The sequence below is a fragment of the Aplysia californica genome, unplaced genomic scaffold (assembly GCF_000002075.1).
Source record: "Aplysia californica isolate F4 #8 unplaced genomic scaffold, AplCal3.0 scaffold00201, whole genome shotgun sequence".
In the NCBI taxonomy this organism is placed as follows: Eukaryota; Metazoa; Mollusca; class Gastropoda; order Aplysiida; family Aplysiidae; genus Aplysia; species Aplysia californica.
The window spans coordinates 33,636-51,860 of NW_004797471.1; the positions used below are offsets into that span (position 1 = coordinate 33,636).

Here is an 18,225-nt window from a genome sequence, read left to right on the forward strand (position 1 = left end):
GGGTTTTACGGCGCTCGCAACTGCATAAGGTCATATGAGCGCCAAGGGGTGGGTGTCAACAGAGAAGTCTTTACAGGGAATCAGACTTACTCTGCTCACCTCTCTAGCTTCAACAGCACAAGGTCTGCATCAACTATCAAGGCACCCCGGAAATAGCAGGTCACAAGAGAGTGACAAACATACAAAAGAAGTAGAGGAAAATGACAATAGTAAAGATTAGGAAAGAAAAAGCAGCAGTTCCCTATTGTAGATCGGCACAGTTACGAGCGTGACATGAATCAGCCCATTTACAATTCTACTGTGCTCGAACGAGAAATATCCCCCCTTTGGGAATGGCCTAAAGACACTACAGTTAGTGGCACTGCCCTGGGGGGAGATACAGGTTTTACGGCGCTCGCAACTGCATAAGGTCGTATGAGCACCAGAAGATTAGAGGTGTTTCAAGAGAGTAACAAACATTTTAAAAAAGAAGGGGAGATAAGAACGATAGATGTTTCATAGGAAAGAAGAAGCAAAGCACACCAGAGCACCCGCCAACCAACCACCAAGCATATCTCAATCTCTGTACAACAACTTCAACCACAAGACATCAAGCTCACAAATCAAACTTTTCCACTCTCACACTCTGCCATGGAGCAAACAAGTACAAAAAAATGTCTCACAACTATCCATGAGTGAGCAAGACATATGTACAAAGACCTCAAGGGAAAAAATAGCAGGAAAAATTTTAAAAACGTTCTCTTCACTTTTTTCAACTGTTTTGGATATGTGACTACAGTCATTTCTGATAAAAATGATGTTGATATCCAAACAACAGATCGAAACAAGCTAAAGCAAAAATTGAAAATTGATCCTTATGCTATTTTTCCCTGTACTCTTCATATGTTTTCTGTAATGAGTATCTAGAGTGAGGTACCGCAATATCAGCACCTTTTATCACAACAAAGAACATAAACATATATCGCAAACCGGGTCACACCCACAAGATGAGCCAATAGCACAGCTGTAGGTCTCAACTGCATCCAAACAGAATGACCAAAGGAAAAAACCTCACATATTCTCACAGGAAAAACAAAAAGGATTTCTGGTATCACAGAGCATACATTTATACAATAAGACCCCAAAAAATTGTCTTCAAATTCAAAGTTTTAAATTGACAGTGCAGGCTCAAAACAGCCCTGTACAAAACAAAAAGGACATTGTTAGAAAATATATATATCTGAAACTGTACAACAGTCTAGAGCTCACTAAAGTTACCAAGCCATCACTATAGAAAGTTTTCTTCTCCAAAGGAAAGTAAACCAGTCTACAAAAAGGACAGAAAATTATCAACTCGATAAAGTTACATTCACTGAGATAAACTCGATAAAGTTACATTCACTGAGATAAACTTCAACCGGTGAAATGTACAAATACGTCATATCTCTCTTCCTTCTTCACAAGATATGAATTCAGCCATGCAGCTGTACCTTCCAAGACTGTACAAACTTACAAAGGAAAATATGATGGACATACAGGTTTGTTTGAGTAAAGAGAAGCACGTCAACACAATAATGGTCTTTTAGTGCTGGGAAAAAGGAAGACAGACAGAACCAAAAGAGGGAAAGTAAAGAAGTAGGACCTACCAGTGGAACCCTCCAATCACCCAGAATCTGTACCTTCAAGAACTGTACAAACTTACAAAGGAAAAGATGATGGCCATGACAACGATGTGTTCATTTTTTTACTTAAACATCCGGAATTGACACCAGTATGTGGCTCACAGGGATAGGGCACCAGTTCAGATCATTAAGCCCCAATTCTTTAAAAAATGTACATTGAATTCTGTTAATGTATGGTACTGGTAGCATGAGCTTAAGAAATACTTTTTCGATATTCAAATTCTACAAATTGAAGAAATCAAGAAAAAATACATAATGTAGGTATTATTGTTTAAAAAATCTGTTTTTTCTCTCCTCTGAAAAAGTTTGCTTTCTCGGCATAGAACAGTTGAACAGCTTGCCAACCACATGCTATCTGAGCTTTTGCATTGCTTTCACATCATCAGGCCTTCACTGGGTTCGCCTTGATATGCACTCAGAGAAGTATAAACTCTGCAACCACTCAGCCCGATGGCCAACTCAAGGGTGTAATGCTTTTTTTTATTAAAGAGGGATACAGCCACTAAGCAGAAAAATTGGGATACTCAATAGAAATTAATCTCACTTGGGAATTGAACTCGAGCCTACTGTGTGCAACTGCGAAGCACCAAACTGCTTCACCTCAGACACCGGAAGAGATTAATGCTAATGTGAAAACAAAGCAAAAGTTCAAAGTATGGTCACTTTCTAATCTATCATAGCATGCATCACAGCAGAGGCTGTGAGTTTGACACATTCGGGACTTTGAGATGCCCTTTCTCTTTGACATGGACGGAGAGCATCGTTTGGGTTTTTTTTAGCCTTTTAAAGAATGTGGGCCTGGAGAGACTACAAAAACTGGCCAGCATATCATTAATCAAAATGAATCTATACATCTTGATAATTTTAGTAATTTTTCAGTAATTATAAAAAAAATTCTGAATTAGCAAATAAAAACAAATTTAAAAAGCAAGTGTCCATCCCAGAAACCTGTTCTAGTACATGGCTGAAAAATGAATTACTAACAGCAAAAATACACGCACAAAAATGGAAAAAATAATCACTTAAAATTCTGAAGACTGATACCATTCCTTTCCTGTGTCATCGAGATCCTTACAGCACACCCTCCTCAAATCCGTGCAAGTCTCAGAAGTCAACGAAAATATCCACAACCAAAACTTCTGAAGACAAAAACGAAAATCTGTTGTGTAAAACGATGAATCTCTCTACACTTTCAAATCAGGCCAACACATCAGAAACAAGATAGTCAGCTCTACTCTCCTGCCACACCACCAAAAAATAAGGCAAATATCTCACCTCACTGACATTTTTCAACGTTTAGAATCCTCGGCCAGTGTTCTCACATTCAACCACAGGCAAAGGACATCAATAACCTGTCATGCCCTATAACAGAACAGCCATGTTAGGCCAGCAAATAATAACATTAATAACAATATCAATCAATATCAATCTCTCGTAGTCATAAGTCTCAGCATAACACTTCTCAGCAGCTGAATAGGTCTGTTATTTTTTGGTACATATTTGTCATTTACATGTTTTATTTGTTAGTATCATTTCCAATTCTGAACTTATCCTTGAACAGAGATTATACTTCAGAATCTTGTATAATGGTTACATACGAAGAGACTAAGTGAACAGACTGATGTAAGTGCTGATGAAGCCTGTAATTTCTCAGTACACATTTGTCATTTTCATGTATAAATCACGTTAGTATCATTTTCAATTCTGAACTTTTCTCTGAACAGAGATTACACTTCAGAATCTTGTATAATGGTAACATACGAAGAGACTAAATCAACAGACTGATGTAAGTGCTGACTAAGCCTGTAATTTTCAGTACACATTTGTCATTTTCTTGTATAAAGGACGTTAATGTTAGTTCTACTTCTGAATTATCTCTGATAATACTTCAGAATCTTGTATAATGGTTATATACGAAGGGACTAAATCACCAGACGGATGTCATTATACCCCCCGCCCTATGGCAACATGTGTTTTTGGAACTTCCTCATGGTCGACACAACCATTTAGAATCCGTGGTGCCGTGGAGTTTACGCACACATTTAACAATGGACTCCAGACTGTCATTGACGTTCTCAAAGACCGGAGCGCCCTCGCGGCTCGCCATGTCACTCAGGTACTCTCGACTGCGGGAGTAATCCTTCAAAGCTGCCTCCGTCATCTGCAGGGAAAGAAAGAAAGAGGCAAAAGTGAGGGTTACAAGCCAGCTGGCCAGCTGGGGCAGAATGTTCTACATCACCGTTATGTGGTTTATTTTTCTTCACATACACACAGAGTTAAACAGTTATATCTAACAACTTTCGTTGATGTGATGCCATAGGATTTCCAACATGCTAGAGTACAGAAATAACAAAAAGAAAGTCTTTAGCACTTCTATAACCACTATAAAATGTTATATTTCAAACAGAACCTCCAACTTTTTGGTGATACATTGTAGTTTGGTATTTAGTAATTAAGCAAGTTTTCCTTTCATATCATTTACAGCAGATGCTGGAATTCAGTTATATATCACATACTACTTGCATTGTTTTATCAAACGCAGATAACGCTTGAAGGCACATATTCAGACCATCCATAGATATTCATGTCTCTATGATGAGGACAGCCCTGGCTCAAATCCTCCAAGTGGAGGTCTATAACTTGGTTTGATCAGAGAGTTTTCAAGGCTCTCCACTTTCCTGACACCATCAAAGGTCCCATTTTTTAAATTCACTCAAAATTAACTCCAATTTTCAAATGAACTTTTTAGACAAATCGTTTTGGCTACTCCTTCAACAGTCATTGTTGTTTTACTTTTCTTTATTTTTCTATGCAGCAAAAACCAAAGTGATAGCCTGTTTATCTTCCTTGCAATAAATTTGAATCACTGTTTCTAAGTCAAAACTTTATTAAGCCTCCATCGGTACAGTTTAGACCATTCAAAGGTCAAGGAACAGACCAGGACTATGGAATATACAAATAAACACTCATAGAGGTCTCTTCAAATGTTAGGAAAAATATTTTCATGTAGTAGCTGTCTTTTAATTGAGGATCAAGTTTATTATAAAACCGAGTCTCGATTAATGATCTAGACTTAAAAATTAAAAACTTGTCTCTCTCTCTCTCCAACGGGGCATCCCCCCCCTCCACCCTCCCCCTACTCTCCCATCCTCTCTCTATCTCTCCCTCTCTCCACCCTCCCCTCTTCCCTCCTTCTAAGTATATGTAAGTCACACCAGACTACGTGTATCCTACCTGCTCGCCTGCCACCGTTGTGTCTGGTGTCAGTTTCTCCAAACACAGCGTCACGCGACAGCCTCGGCCGATATAGTAGGCAGCCTGTACACACAGCGAACATGGAGAAAAGAGAGACGGGAAAATATGAGGCACAATCTACAGTTTAGAGTTTGTATGTTTGAGTCAAGAAAAGTACTTCGATACAATAAAGGTCATTCACGGCAGTGGAGAAAACCAGAAAAAACAAACAGAAACAACAGAGGGGATCAAGAAAAGAAGTAGGACCTACCAGTGGGGCCCTCCAATAATCTACATACAAATTTGATAACAAAACTACCGTCAACAGTGTAAAGTTATTAATATGTCTTATTTTAATGTGGGTGTTTTTTATGTCTTCATTGACACAATTTAGATCATTCAGGAGGTGGGCTTCCAGCCCTCCCAGCAAGGGCCAACCTAGGCTAAGAGGGATACAACATACCAGTAAAAAAGACCTTTTGATGTGATTTTCTAATGAAAAAATTAGGGCATCACATCTTTCCAAAGGACTTTACTCCCCACCCAGCCCAGCCAGGAATCGAAGCTACATCTTAACACAACACTAAAGAAGTCCATCCCCCCCCCCCCCCCCCCCCCCCACCCCGAGATAAAAGTCGCCAAAAGAAGCCCCTGGGATAGAAGGCACTCACCTCAACCATGGCCCCAATTGCTCTGGTACAGTCAGCGATGACGTAGAGCAGCATACGGCACTTCTCTCTCTCCGCAGCCTGCATGGGGATCAGGTGGTCACTCCATTTGGTCACCAGCGGGTTCAGGAAGGACACGCCCTCTCGTCTGGGGAGTGACAGAAGAGGACACATAGAGAACATGCCTTTCTCTCTATTCATCTATCCCTCGGTGTGAGTATCTATATATATACATGTGTGGCTGCCTGCATGTGAACATGTCTTTAGGACTCTATCTGTTTCTCTAGATAGACGGCGCTGAGTACATACTAAATCAAGAGGACAGTAACCTCGTACCCTACTGATAGAGAGAAAGAGAGAGATAAAGGGACAAAGGGAGTGGAAGGGAGTGAAAAGGAGAGAGGGAAAGAGAAGCAGAGAGAGAGAGAGGGAAAGAAAGAGAGAGAGACAGACAGACATACAGACAGACAGACAGACATACAGACAGACAGACAGACAGACAGACAGACAGACAGACAGACAGACAGAGAGAAGAGAGATAAAAAGAGAGAGAAAAGGCAGAGAAGTGATGGGGAGTGAGAGAGGAAGAGAGTGAGAGAGAAAGAGAGAGTGAGAGAAAAAGAAAGAGTGAGAGAGAGAGAGAGAGAGAGAGAGAGAGAGAGAGAGAGAGAGAGAGAGAGAGAGAGAGAGAGAGAGAGAGAGAGAGAGAGAGAGAGAGAGAGAGAGAGAGAAAGAGAGAGAGAGAGAAACAAAGAGAGGCAGAAAGAAAGCCTGGGATAGAAAGTGAGTTTGAGAGAGACACAGAAAGAGGGACAAAGACAAGAGAGAGAGGGAGAGAAGCGGAGGAGGGAGATACAGAGAGAGAGAGAGAGAGAGAGAGAGAGAGAGACAGACAGAAAGAGAGAGAAAGAGAGAGAGAGAGAGACAGAAAGAGAGAGAGAGAGACAGACAGACAGACTGAGGGTCACGGTGACTCACTTTAATAGAGGAATGGCCACATCTTCTCTCCAGTTGGCCTCACCACAGCTTCCACCTAGGTAGATGTCGTACACTTCTTGGATGTCGTCGCTGGGACCCGAATTCCCTCGCAGTTTGCCTGAGGTCAAAGATTAATGAATTTGCATATAAAACATTTTAAAAAGCATATATATATATATAGATTTATATATATATATACACATACATATAAGCACATACTAAATTTATCATAAATGTTATATATTCCTTTCCATTTCCATGCAACTCAGACCATTTAGATGTCAATAGTGGCCAGACTAATACAATTAAATAGTTTATACAGATAGGAAATAAAACAAGCAGAGCACACCAACATGCACACAGATTAATTACTGGACTAAAATTCGAAACACATGAGAGCAAAAGAAAGCAAAGCATTATAGAAGTAAAACCTACACTACCAAATAGCTTGTGCCCTATTAAATACAATTAACTAAGAATCATTTTTGCATATATTTAATATCGAGTTTAAACCTAAAAGTGAGACTGTTCTCAAGCTCTAATAGATACTCTTTACTTTCATATATGAAACACAATACGTTTCAGATGCAATAAGCACTTCCCGACAAATCGCTACCTCAGAGTTACAAAGTTTTCTCTGACATTTTAATGTTTGGCTGTTTTGCGTTATTAAGACCATGAGGTCGGAAACCAAATGTTCTATCTGCTTTATTAAAAAAGTAAGATTATTCAGAGTCATTATCCAAATACTTAAAGAACTGTATTAAAAAACGCTTGAAATTTGAAACTCAAAATTTGTTACATCAAATTTCTCAAAACTAGGTACAATGCAGAAAGAACTTTGTAGCTCAAGGGTAGCGAAATGTCAGCAAACAAGAGAAGTAGGGTGTGGTAAATGATTCTTCCCAGCCAAGGGAAATAAACGGCCTTCCCACACTATTATGAACATTCATCTCTATCTGAGTTCAGTACTGCTAGGTCATTAATTTTGGGCACAGTTTTGACAGTTGTCTATCAAAATATCTTTACCTTCCAGTGTTTGTTCACTGGCATTAATACTTATTGGAAAAGAGGTTTCTTAGTTTTAGTTTAAGTAAGATTTTTACGGCACTTGCAACACTATAAGGTCATATAAGTGCCGAAGATTAGAAGTGTTACAAGAGAGTAACAGACATAAAAAAGAGGGAGGAGAGATCAGGACGATAGGTGTTTGATAGGAAAGAAGGAGCAAACCACACCAGAGTACCCACCAACCACCCACATACGTTTCTGAGTCAAAACATTATATACAGATATTTCCACAAGGCACAAAGAAAGATCAAAGAAGGACAAAAATGCCAGCAGTACAAAAAACATGAAATGGAAATACAACAGAGACTTACCCAATAGCCAAGTAACAGGGGAGACAATTTTAGAGGCGACCTGTGATGCTACAGAGGGACGCTGGTAAAGGGAAATAAAAAGAATTTTAATAATCACTCTGCTTAATCATGTCTCTAGAATATCAACTTGATAGAATCAATATGCTAAATGCTAAAGATAAAGAGAAAGGTATATGAAGAATGAGAAAACGGATAAGGTTACCCTACCAAAACCATAGTTATTAGACAAGGTAAAGAAAGAGGGAGAAGACAAGGGGAAGACCAAGAGGGAAATTAAATAGCTGACAATCCCATCAAATGGACAGGAACACATTGTTGAGGATAGCGGACGATTTGAAGAGCCGATTAAGAGAAAGTACAGGTTATGATTGACCACTGACAACTGGAGCACCGCTTCAAAATAACAAGAGATGATAACAATCAATAAACTACTATCTTAAGCCAAAATGTCAAAGTCTCCATATATATTAACTAAAGTGGAGTCTGCTTATGTCAAACAGTAAATCCAAAAACAGCGGTAAACCGAGAAAAAAATTTTCTGATTTTTTTCTCTTCTATTTAAAGAAACCTCTCTAAACAGCAAATCTGGCAGTCCCGCAGATTATAGTTTATGCGGACTCTAGTGTACTTTGCGACAATGAAGATGATGGTGATGATGATTACAGCAATAAATCTATTTTCGACACTTTTAACGAAAACTGCACCCTCCATCTGTTCGAACACTGACCTTCCTTTTGTACTCGGTAACGATGGCGCAGAACTCTTCAAAAGAGAACGAGGTCTGGCCTGGCCGCTGGTGCTGGAGCCATGAGAGACTGAAGTCATCCCCTGTGTAGCAACGGTAGCCCAGCCGGATCTGTCGGAGGAAGAGAGAGAACGATTGTAAATCTTTTACCTCATGAACCTATGCAGTAGCGAGTGCTGCAAAACTTTTACCAAACACTTAGTTTCACGGCACTTGCAACACAATAAGGTAATATAAGTGCCGAAGAATAGATGTGTTACAAGAGAGTAACATACACAAAAAAGGAGGAGAGAAAAGGACGATACATATTTGACAGAAAAGAAGAAGCAAACCACACCAGAGTCCCCGCCAACCACCCACTTACCAAACACTCCCACTGACACAATTTTTTGATTATTTAGAGGCAGACTGATTCACCCCTGCCTGTCTGAGCCTCCTCAGGTAGACAGGGATACAAGAACACAGCAGAAAGACTGACAAACCCATGACCTGTTCTAAGAAGTGAACACACACACAAACACACACATAAAATAAAAAAAGCATCATAATAACTGAGAGGTTTGAACGCACACACACACACACAGGCATGTATACACCCGCACGTAGGCATGTTCACACATACACACACACACACACACACACACACACACACACACACAAACAGTGGGCAGTGGGAGGAGAAGTATATTATCAGAACTCACATCCTCTCGACTCATCTTCCCCTCTGTGCTCCCAGTGATGGAGTTGAAGGACTCTCTCAGTTTCCTGAGGACATACACAATGTTACCATCTTTTTGATAAGCCAGATGAAAAGAATAAGATACTAATTACATAATTTACAATTTCAAACTGGATATTAAATTTTTCCTTTACGAGCTAAATATATGATTACAAAACTATCCCCTCTGCCCCCCACCCCCACCCAAACTAACCGAACCTTTGACTATCACTCTTCAGTTCACGATTAATAGTATACAACAAATGTGAGGCAGCGTGGTGAAATCAGGAGCTCATCAAATTAATGAAATCGAAGAAACAGGTATTTTCTCGTCAGTGTGGCTGTTTTAATCAATTTTTTTTTAAATTATTTTTTTTTGGGGGGGGGGGGGGAGCTCAACATCTTTTATATAAATTCCAAAACACAATTCTGTGTGGATTTTATTTAAAAACATTCAATAAAGGCACAAAAAATGTAAGTTTTCAGTAACCATGGGCTCTCAAGCTATAGAAATAAACAAACTTTGTGGCACCTCTGAAACTAAGCAACCTCCCCCTCCTTCAAGATTATCAAATGCAAGACAAATGAACAAGCTTTAATATAATACCAGTAACTCAACACGCCCAAAAATAGACAAGCTCTTAATTCCACCTTGTGGCGACACAAATGTTTTATTACCCCATCAGAGCCAGCCCAGGCTGTGGCATACAAAGGTACTTAATAAAAATGTTTTCAGCAAACGGGAATTGAACTCATTTCTTTGGCATGCTGGGCTTAACCATTGCTCTTCAGACACTGATCAATCTCTTTGATGAGAGTGACTTTTCGTTTCAAACTTTGTGTATTTTTTAACTTTCTTCTCATGCAACATGTGTCTCTCTTCAGGAAAAAAAATTTTTAATTTAAAAACCAATACAAAACAAAACATGTGCGATATTCATTTTCAATCTATAAAGGTTTCTACAATAAAAATAAAACATTGAGAATACTGCTAGAGGGGATGTAATATTCAGTAGCAATGATGGAGCGATTTACAGTGACTATTGTTTTCATGGTATGAATGTTACTCTTAAAAAACCCCACCAAAACCAGTGCGACTTTTCTGTCCATGTTAATGCGTTTCACATGAACAAGAGGAAAAAAATGCAAATTTTCTTTTCATGCTAAGCATACTTCTCTTGAAAAAAAATAATAAAACACAGAATATCACAAGAGAAGGTATAGTCTTCAGCAGCAATGATGGGCTGACTTACAGCAAGGCTTCTCCGACCAGGACATGACCAAACTTGACCGGCTGCGCCCCCTGCTGGAGGGTCAGGTCCTGGACCTTGATGCCCTGGAGGAGGACACGAGAGATGTCATGATTCTTGGCACTTGTGGAGTAGGTGGGAAGAGAGGGAGAGGAGAGGGGAGGGGAGGGGAGCAGAGAGAAAGAGAGAGAGGGGGGTGGGAAGGGAGAAAAAGAGGGAGAGGTGGAGAGGGAAAAAGAGAGGGGGAGAGAGAGGGGAAAACATAGAGAGAGACAGAGAGAGAACGAGAGAAAGCAAGAGACAGAGAAAGAGAGAGAGAGAGACAGACAGACAGACAGACAGACAGACAGACAGACAGACAGAGAGAGACAAAGAGAGAGAAAGAGAGAGAGAGATGGACAAGAGTCAAAAAGACAAAGAGAAAGATGAGGAGAGAAAGAGTAGTAGTAATAGCAGCTGCAGCAGTTGTAGTAATAGTAGTAGTAAAAACATCTCACATATTATAAAGTTATAAAGTTTTTAATACATAAAAATTAGACACAGTCACTACATCATTTACTTAAACCCTTCAAAAAATGACTTGAGCAAATGTGTTTTGAGCATAACTTCTAGCATCGTGTTCCCACCTGTTTGAGATGTAGCGCCGTGCCCTTCAGCGCAGACTCAAGGTCATGGAATACGGGGATACTGTTCCTCTCAATGATGTCCATCAACACATTCCTGGCACGGGCTATGTCCTCCCGCTCCCTGTCAACACAAAATGGAGAGAGTACTTTAGTTTTAGTAAAAAAAAATATTTTAAAATTATTACTTAGTAGAGGTTTTACGGCACTCGCAACGGCATAATGTCATATGAGCGCCAAGGAGTGGATGTCAACAGAGAAGTCTTTACAGGGAAGCAGGCTTACTCTGCTCACCTCTCTAGCTTCAACAGCACAAAGTCTGTTTCAACTTTCAAGGCACCCCTGAAATAGCGGGTCACAAGAGTGTTCACAAGAGTGTGACAAACATAATTAAGAAGTAGAGGAAAAAGACGATAGTAAGGATTAGGAAAGAAAAAGCAGCAGTTCCCTGTTGTAGTTCAGGCACAGTTATGAGCATGACATTATTGAATCAGCCCATTTAGAATTCTACTATGCATAAAAACGAGAAATGTCCCCACTTTGGGAATGGCCTAAAGACATTGCAGTCAGTGGCACCTCCCGCGGGGGAGGGGGGGGTATATGTTTTAGTAGAGGTTTTATGGCGCTTGCAACTGCATAAGGTCATTTGAGCGCCAGAAGATTAGAGGTGGTACAAGGAGAGTAACAAACATAAAAAAAGAAGGAGGGGAGAAAAGGACGATAGATGTTTGATAGGAAAGAAGAAGCAGCAAACCACACCAGAGCCCCCGGCAACCACCCACAGTCATTTAGTAGTGCAGGAGAAAAAGTAAGACTACCAGACAGAAACAAAAAAAGGGTAAGACGAGAAGAAGCATCTTCCAGTGGCACGCTCTGACCCTCCCACTCTCATCAGACATCATCACAAAGACATACCGACAAACAAACAAAACAAACGACTGACCTCGTTGATGTTTTCTCCAGGCCGACCTCCTCTACATGCGAGAGAAATCCATTGAACACAACGATGATTTGACGGCCACAACCTGTGAAATGATTCAAAACTCTTGTTACATATAACACCACAGGGAGATCGATCATTACAATATCAGTCAAGGCAGATCATTGTTGGTCATAATACCAGTTTTAGTACGAGTTTTGTCGTACTTACAACATAAATCAGAGATCATGATTAGTTATTGTACCAAAGCTGGTCATTGTTAGTCATAATAAGGGAGGAGATCGTCAAAAGTAATAATACCATGTAAGTCAAATAATACCAGGGAAGATTGTCTTTAGTACTAATACCAGGGAAGATTGTCTTTAGTACTAATACCAGGGAAGATTGTCTTTAGTACTAATACCAGGGAAGATTGTCTTTAGTACTAATACCAGGGAAGATTGTCTTTAGTACTAATACCAGGGAAGATTGTCTTTTGTAACAATACCAGGGAAGATTGTCTTTAGTACTAATAGCAGGGAAGATTGTCTTTAGTACTAATACCAGGGAAGATTGTCTTTAGTACTAATACTAGGGAAGATTGTCTTTTGTAATATACCAGGGAAGATTGTCTTTAGTACTAATACCAGGGAAGATTGTCTTTAGTACTAATACCAGGGAAGATTGTCTTTTGTAACAATACCAGGGAAGATTGTCTTTAGTACTAATACCAAGGAAGATTGTCTTTAGTACTAATACCAGGGAAGATTGTCTTTAGTAACAATACCAGGGAAGATTGTCTTTTGTAACAATACCAGGGAAGATTGTCTTTAGTACTAATAGCAGGGAAGATTGTCTTTAGTACTAATACCAGGGAAGATTGTCTTTAGTACTAATACTAGGGAAGATTGTCTTTTGTACTATACCAGGGAAGATTGTCTTTAGTACTAATACCAGGGAAGATTGTCTTTAGTACTAATACCAGGGAAGATTGTCTTTAGTACTAATACCAGGGAAGACACTTTTAGCCACAATAACATGCGAGGTCATGGTTAATTATTTTATAACAGCAGATAATTATTGCTAATAATACAAATTCAAGGGGAGATTATCATTACATATAAAATCAGGAGTGATAACAATTAATGATAACCATTAATTGTATTATACTATCAGGGCAGATAATCACTAGATATATTATCAGAATGTAATAACAGAGGAGATAACCACAGTGGTATGAAGACTAACAAAAACTACTCTGGGTCTATATGAAACACAGAACACAGCAATAACTGAAAAAAATCACAATCATACACTTGTAGACACAGATGGATATTTCGCTACCCCAGGATTACAAAGTTCTATCTGCTCAGTAGATACTCTCCGAGATCACTTCTCGGATTTTCGACTAAGATTAAAATATAGTATCTGTTCCCGACTTTTCGGCCTTTCGCCGAGTCCAAAGCGGGATGGATACAACCTGAAGCTGAAGCCTTGGCTTTTATTATATCTGGTGGATGGTAACATCCCGTTTAAAAAAAAAAAAAGATGGAGATTCTCCATAAAATTGACGAATCGCTCAGCAACTCCAAAAAGCCTAACCATTACATCACAGATGCTTCACTAGCTATGTGACCATCAATATGAAATTTTGAACCATCACTTTTTCTTCCACTTATCACAAAATAACATTAGAAGATCGCTTCTAGAACCTCCGTCTAGGAACAGAAACAAAATTGCACTCTCACACACACACACACACACACACACACACACACACACACACACACACACACACACACACACTCACACATACACACACACACATGTACTTACTGACACACAGTCAAACTAATAAGTCAATATTTCCAGCTCACCGACTAAATAAGCAATTTCACAGAGAGAAGTCACACTCCTTGTATTGTTGTCAATGACAAAGAACAGCAACTCTGCAACCTACAAACAAGAAAAAAGTATAGATTCATAGCACTCATTCATACATTTTGTACAATTCAAACTGATAAACTTACACCTCTCTGTGTAAAATGTTAAGTACAGCCTTGACACACAGATGGACTGGGATACAAACATAATGTCTTCAGCGATAACACTTACAGTTCATACAAATCAAATTATAAAAATTTCCTGTTATAACATACAGATAGAATTGAATACATATGGAATGTTTACAGTAATAACATTCAAATGGATTGGTGCACATATGAAATGTTTACAGCTACAACAGATTTTACATCCGTGAGGAACCATGATACCTTGACTCTTTTGACCCATGCTCTTCCCACTTCACTTTATTATGTCCTCCACCCCCCCCCCCCCCCCAATCCCCAAATATGGTTCTCCTTATCTCAACGCATTCTCTCTCTTTCTCTCACATCCCCCCCCCTTTCAAAAAGAAACACAAAGCAGAGAGCAGAAGATCCTTATCTCTCCCACCTCTTTCCCAACACACACACACACACACACACCCACACACATGTACGTGCACACACACACACACACACACACACACAAACGGCAACGAGTGACTCACACATTTGGCTCTGTCCTCCAGCTCAATCAGCTCGGGCCTCCAGGTGTTCACTTGCTGTAAAACAAGACACACAACACAACACTCACTCATTGTTAAATTATACAAATCACACACAAAAAGCTTACCTTTAGTAAAAGTTTTACAACCTTTGCAACACAATTTGGTCACATAAGTGCAGGAGATTACAAGTACAACAGGAGAGAAACACACAAAAAAGGAGAGATAAGGAAGATAGACGTTTGACAGGATGAAAGGAGAAAACCACATCCGAGAACCAACCAACCACCCACGCACATTGAAAACTTTTAATTCTTAAGACTTCTTTATTTAAAACTGAACAATTTTCTTATATCTACAATGACAGCAAAACGAGTATAAATTTTTTACAATTCCATCAACACAATTCAAATCATACAGCGAGCAGGGATCTACAAATTTGTTATCAGGGCCAATCAGACAGCATGGGGATACCACATTCTAGCAGAAATAAGAAGAAACTGATTAATAATTCTTTCCTTTTATGAAAATTGAACGTGTGTCTTTCGCGTGCAAATAGAAAAGCCAAACTCTTACTCGAAAGACAGCAACACCACAGTACCTGCTGCTACACCTAGTTGTGGCTGCAGTGGTGATGATGAAAAGATAACTTGCTTTAGCTTGAAACCAAAGTGGTGATGATGAAAAGACAACTTGCTTAAGCTTGAAACTAAAGTGGTGATGATGAAAAGACAACTTGCTTTAGCTTGAAACCAAAGTGGTGATGATGAAAAGGCAACTTGCTTTAGCTTGAAACCAAAGTGGTGATGATGAAAAGACAACTTGCTTTAGCTTGAAACCAATGAAACAGTATGGCAACTTTATTTGCAAAAACATACATAAACCAGTCTGGCCAGCCCAGCTTTTGAAACCTGCAGGAAATTCTCAGACATTTATAGTAACTGTTGCGTGCGTGCAGCTGAGCATCAACTTAATCATATTTTATACATTTAGATTTGAAATTATGACTAGGATAAAAGTTTAGATTACGAATACAAAGGTGGAATTTTCATGGTTAACAAAGACTGAAATTGTCAAAAGGTATAAAATAAACCTTGCTATACTTTGAAAAGATATTTCTACATCGGTTCAGGATCTGTTTGATTATGTCTATCATTTGAAGAAGAAGTACAATTTCTTTTACGAGTTCCCATAAGTTGACATTTTTAACTTCTAAATCCCCAAACTACACACACAAACAAAAAAACGATGATAAGAACCTATTTAACAAAAGAAAGTTGGACACTAAATGGGAACTCACAGGGTTATAGAAAGTGATGTTCTCTTTCTTGAGGAAGGGTATGGCCGTGTCGTGTCTCCAGGTGGTTGGCTTCTTTGGACAGCCGCACGAGCCACCGAGGAACACTTGGAAGTTGGCAAGGCTCTCTGAGGAAAACCAGGACAGCACTGGTCACTCTTGATCACAAGTGGTTGGACAAAGTGGTGGCTGGTATGGCTTAGCTTATTAACTCTGTAACCCAGAGTGGAAGATGGGAGCATCCAGTGAAACTAGCCCAATCCGAGCATCTGGTCAGATTGCCGGGTGCATGAAGCATTTACTGCTAATGCAATCTTTTATAATCCAAATAAATTTATTTTGACTAGGAACTGTTAGATAAATGTACAAACTACTTCCTTTTTTATTCTGACACAGTTTTAGCCACTTTAGGAATATTTTGCATGCATCCCCTGTTACGTGTTTCACAAGATCTTGAAAAAAATTTCGTCAAAAAGTGGAAAATAATTCCAGAGTTAAAACAGTTAAAGTTTCACCGCATACCCATATATTTGTCAGTCTAAAACATCATGGGTGAAAAGCCATACACATAAAAGTGGCTAATGTGAATGCCCCCTAGTTAAATGCACCACTGCTGAAGTACAATGCAGAAAAGACAATGAATTTTCAGTTCAACCAGACAAAGATCTACAGTTGTCTGGAGAGTAATGGTTAAGCTCTTTGTCCCTGCACACAGACAGCAAGAGTTTCATTCCTGAATGGTGGAAGTTTACTTTTATTGACTTGTGTCACAATGTGGAGGAATCAGGAACTCATCAATTCTTGGGCATATGGAGTTATTGTTATCACCTTAAAGCTTATTCATATGTTGATATTTTGATGGAAAAAAAAACCCTTTCTATCATTAATAGATATTGAGATAGATGTGATTGAAGGGAATGGGGGGTTGCCTGATTTCAGAGGTAAAATTAGTGAGTTTGGTGTCTTCCATCGGTTGAGAGTCCTTGGAAACTGAAAATTTACATTTTTATGCCTTTATAAAACATTTTAAAGTAAAATCCACACAGTATTGTGTTTTTAAATAGACACAAATGTTATTCAGCTAAAAAACAGAAATTTTATAAAAAATTGCCAAACGAGCAGAAAAAAAAGCTGATTTCTTCTATATCATTATTTTGACAAGCGCCCGATTCCACCACAATGGCTCACGTTTTATTTTTATTGATCCTTATCTTCATCTGTCTACTGAGATACTGTATCCCACTCAGCCTGCGTTGCCCCTGAGACGCAGGGTCCAGACAATCCACTATCTAAATCAATGCTGGCCAATCACGCTAATTTTGGTAGGCAGTGGGGATCATTCAGGTAAAGGCAGGTATTATTGAATATCTTACTTGGAAACACATGTTGTTGTGTGATACGGAAATGTTAGTCTCTTACAGGTGGAAAAAAATGGGCACTGGCTATATAAAGGTTGACAAGCTCTAACCTATATTATCTAAATTATGTCCATGGGGTCGAAAACAATCACAATCATTTACAAAAATCAAAGGTCACCGCAACCTTGGACCTATCAACAAACCTTTCCTTGCTCTTCTCGCTGAAGTTCCCGGGTTCTTTCTACGTATGATGGACTTGGGCAAATCTGAGTGCACCCTGGGAATAAGGAGAGAGAAAAAATTTGAAACAAGCAGGCAGATCGAAACAGTTTAATTTTTAGAAATATGACATTGGAAATAAGGGCAGAGATAGATTGAAACAGTCAACATTTTAAAAATTTAGTACTGGAAATAAGGAAGGAGGAAAGAGGGAATATGGATAAAATTAATTCACTCATAAAACTTTTTTAAAATGAATATGGGAAATCTTTGTACATTCAGGTCACTGATAAATCATAGAGCAGCAACGTTTAAAACGGGTTTTTTAAGTTTTTTTTTAAGCAAAGTAAAATCCTTGTCACTTTTTCAGTCGAAAGTATATTTAGGTGTTCTAAAAAAACCTCTTCTAAAAATTGAATTACCACAGGGAAGTCCTCACATCAAACAAGTCAGTGACCATGTTGGGAGTCGAACACACATCCATCAGTATCTGCAGCAGCCACACGTAATACCTACACCAATGTCTCTTGTGTAACAAATTGGCTTTCTCCCATTGCGCACAGAAGATATGAATCCAATACCCAAGCAGAAAAGTCTTTTGTCAAGCATCACTGTCCTTTGTTTT

At 39.1% G+C, this 18,225-nt stretch overlaps 1 protein-coding gene across 1 annotated transcript in view; it reads right to left on the bottom strand.

Annotated features, from left to right (window-relative positions):
* Window positions 1-2,135: 2,135 nt before the first annotated feature.
* LOC101846735 overlaps window positions 2,136-18,225 on the bottom strand; it is a gene marked incomplete in the record, with an annotated part of 37,491 nt that continues 21,401 nt past the window's right edge. The window contains 13 exon segments of the mRNA XM_013082941.2: window positions 2,136-3,822; window positions 4,896-4,979; window positions 5,567-5,711; window positions 6,542-6,659; window positions 7,924-7,984; window positions 8,651-8,779; window positions 9,370-9,433; window positions 10,640-10,722; window positions 11,263-11,383; window positions 12,203-12,284; window positions 14,056-14,134; window positions 14,730-14,783; window positions 16,027-16,151. Coding sequence (XP_012938395.1) covers window positions 3,649-3,822; window positions 4,896-4,979; window positions 5,567-5,711; window positions 6,542-6,659; window positions 7,924-7,984; window positions 8,651-8,779; window positions 9,370-9,433; window positions 10,640-10,722; window positions 11,263-11,383; window positions 12,203-12,284; window positions 14,056-14,134; window positions 14,730-14,783; window positions 16,027-16,151 — 1,319 coding nt within the window.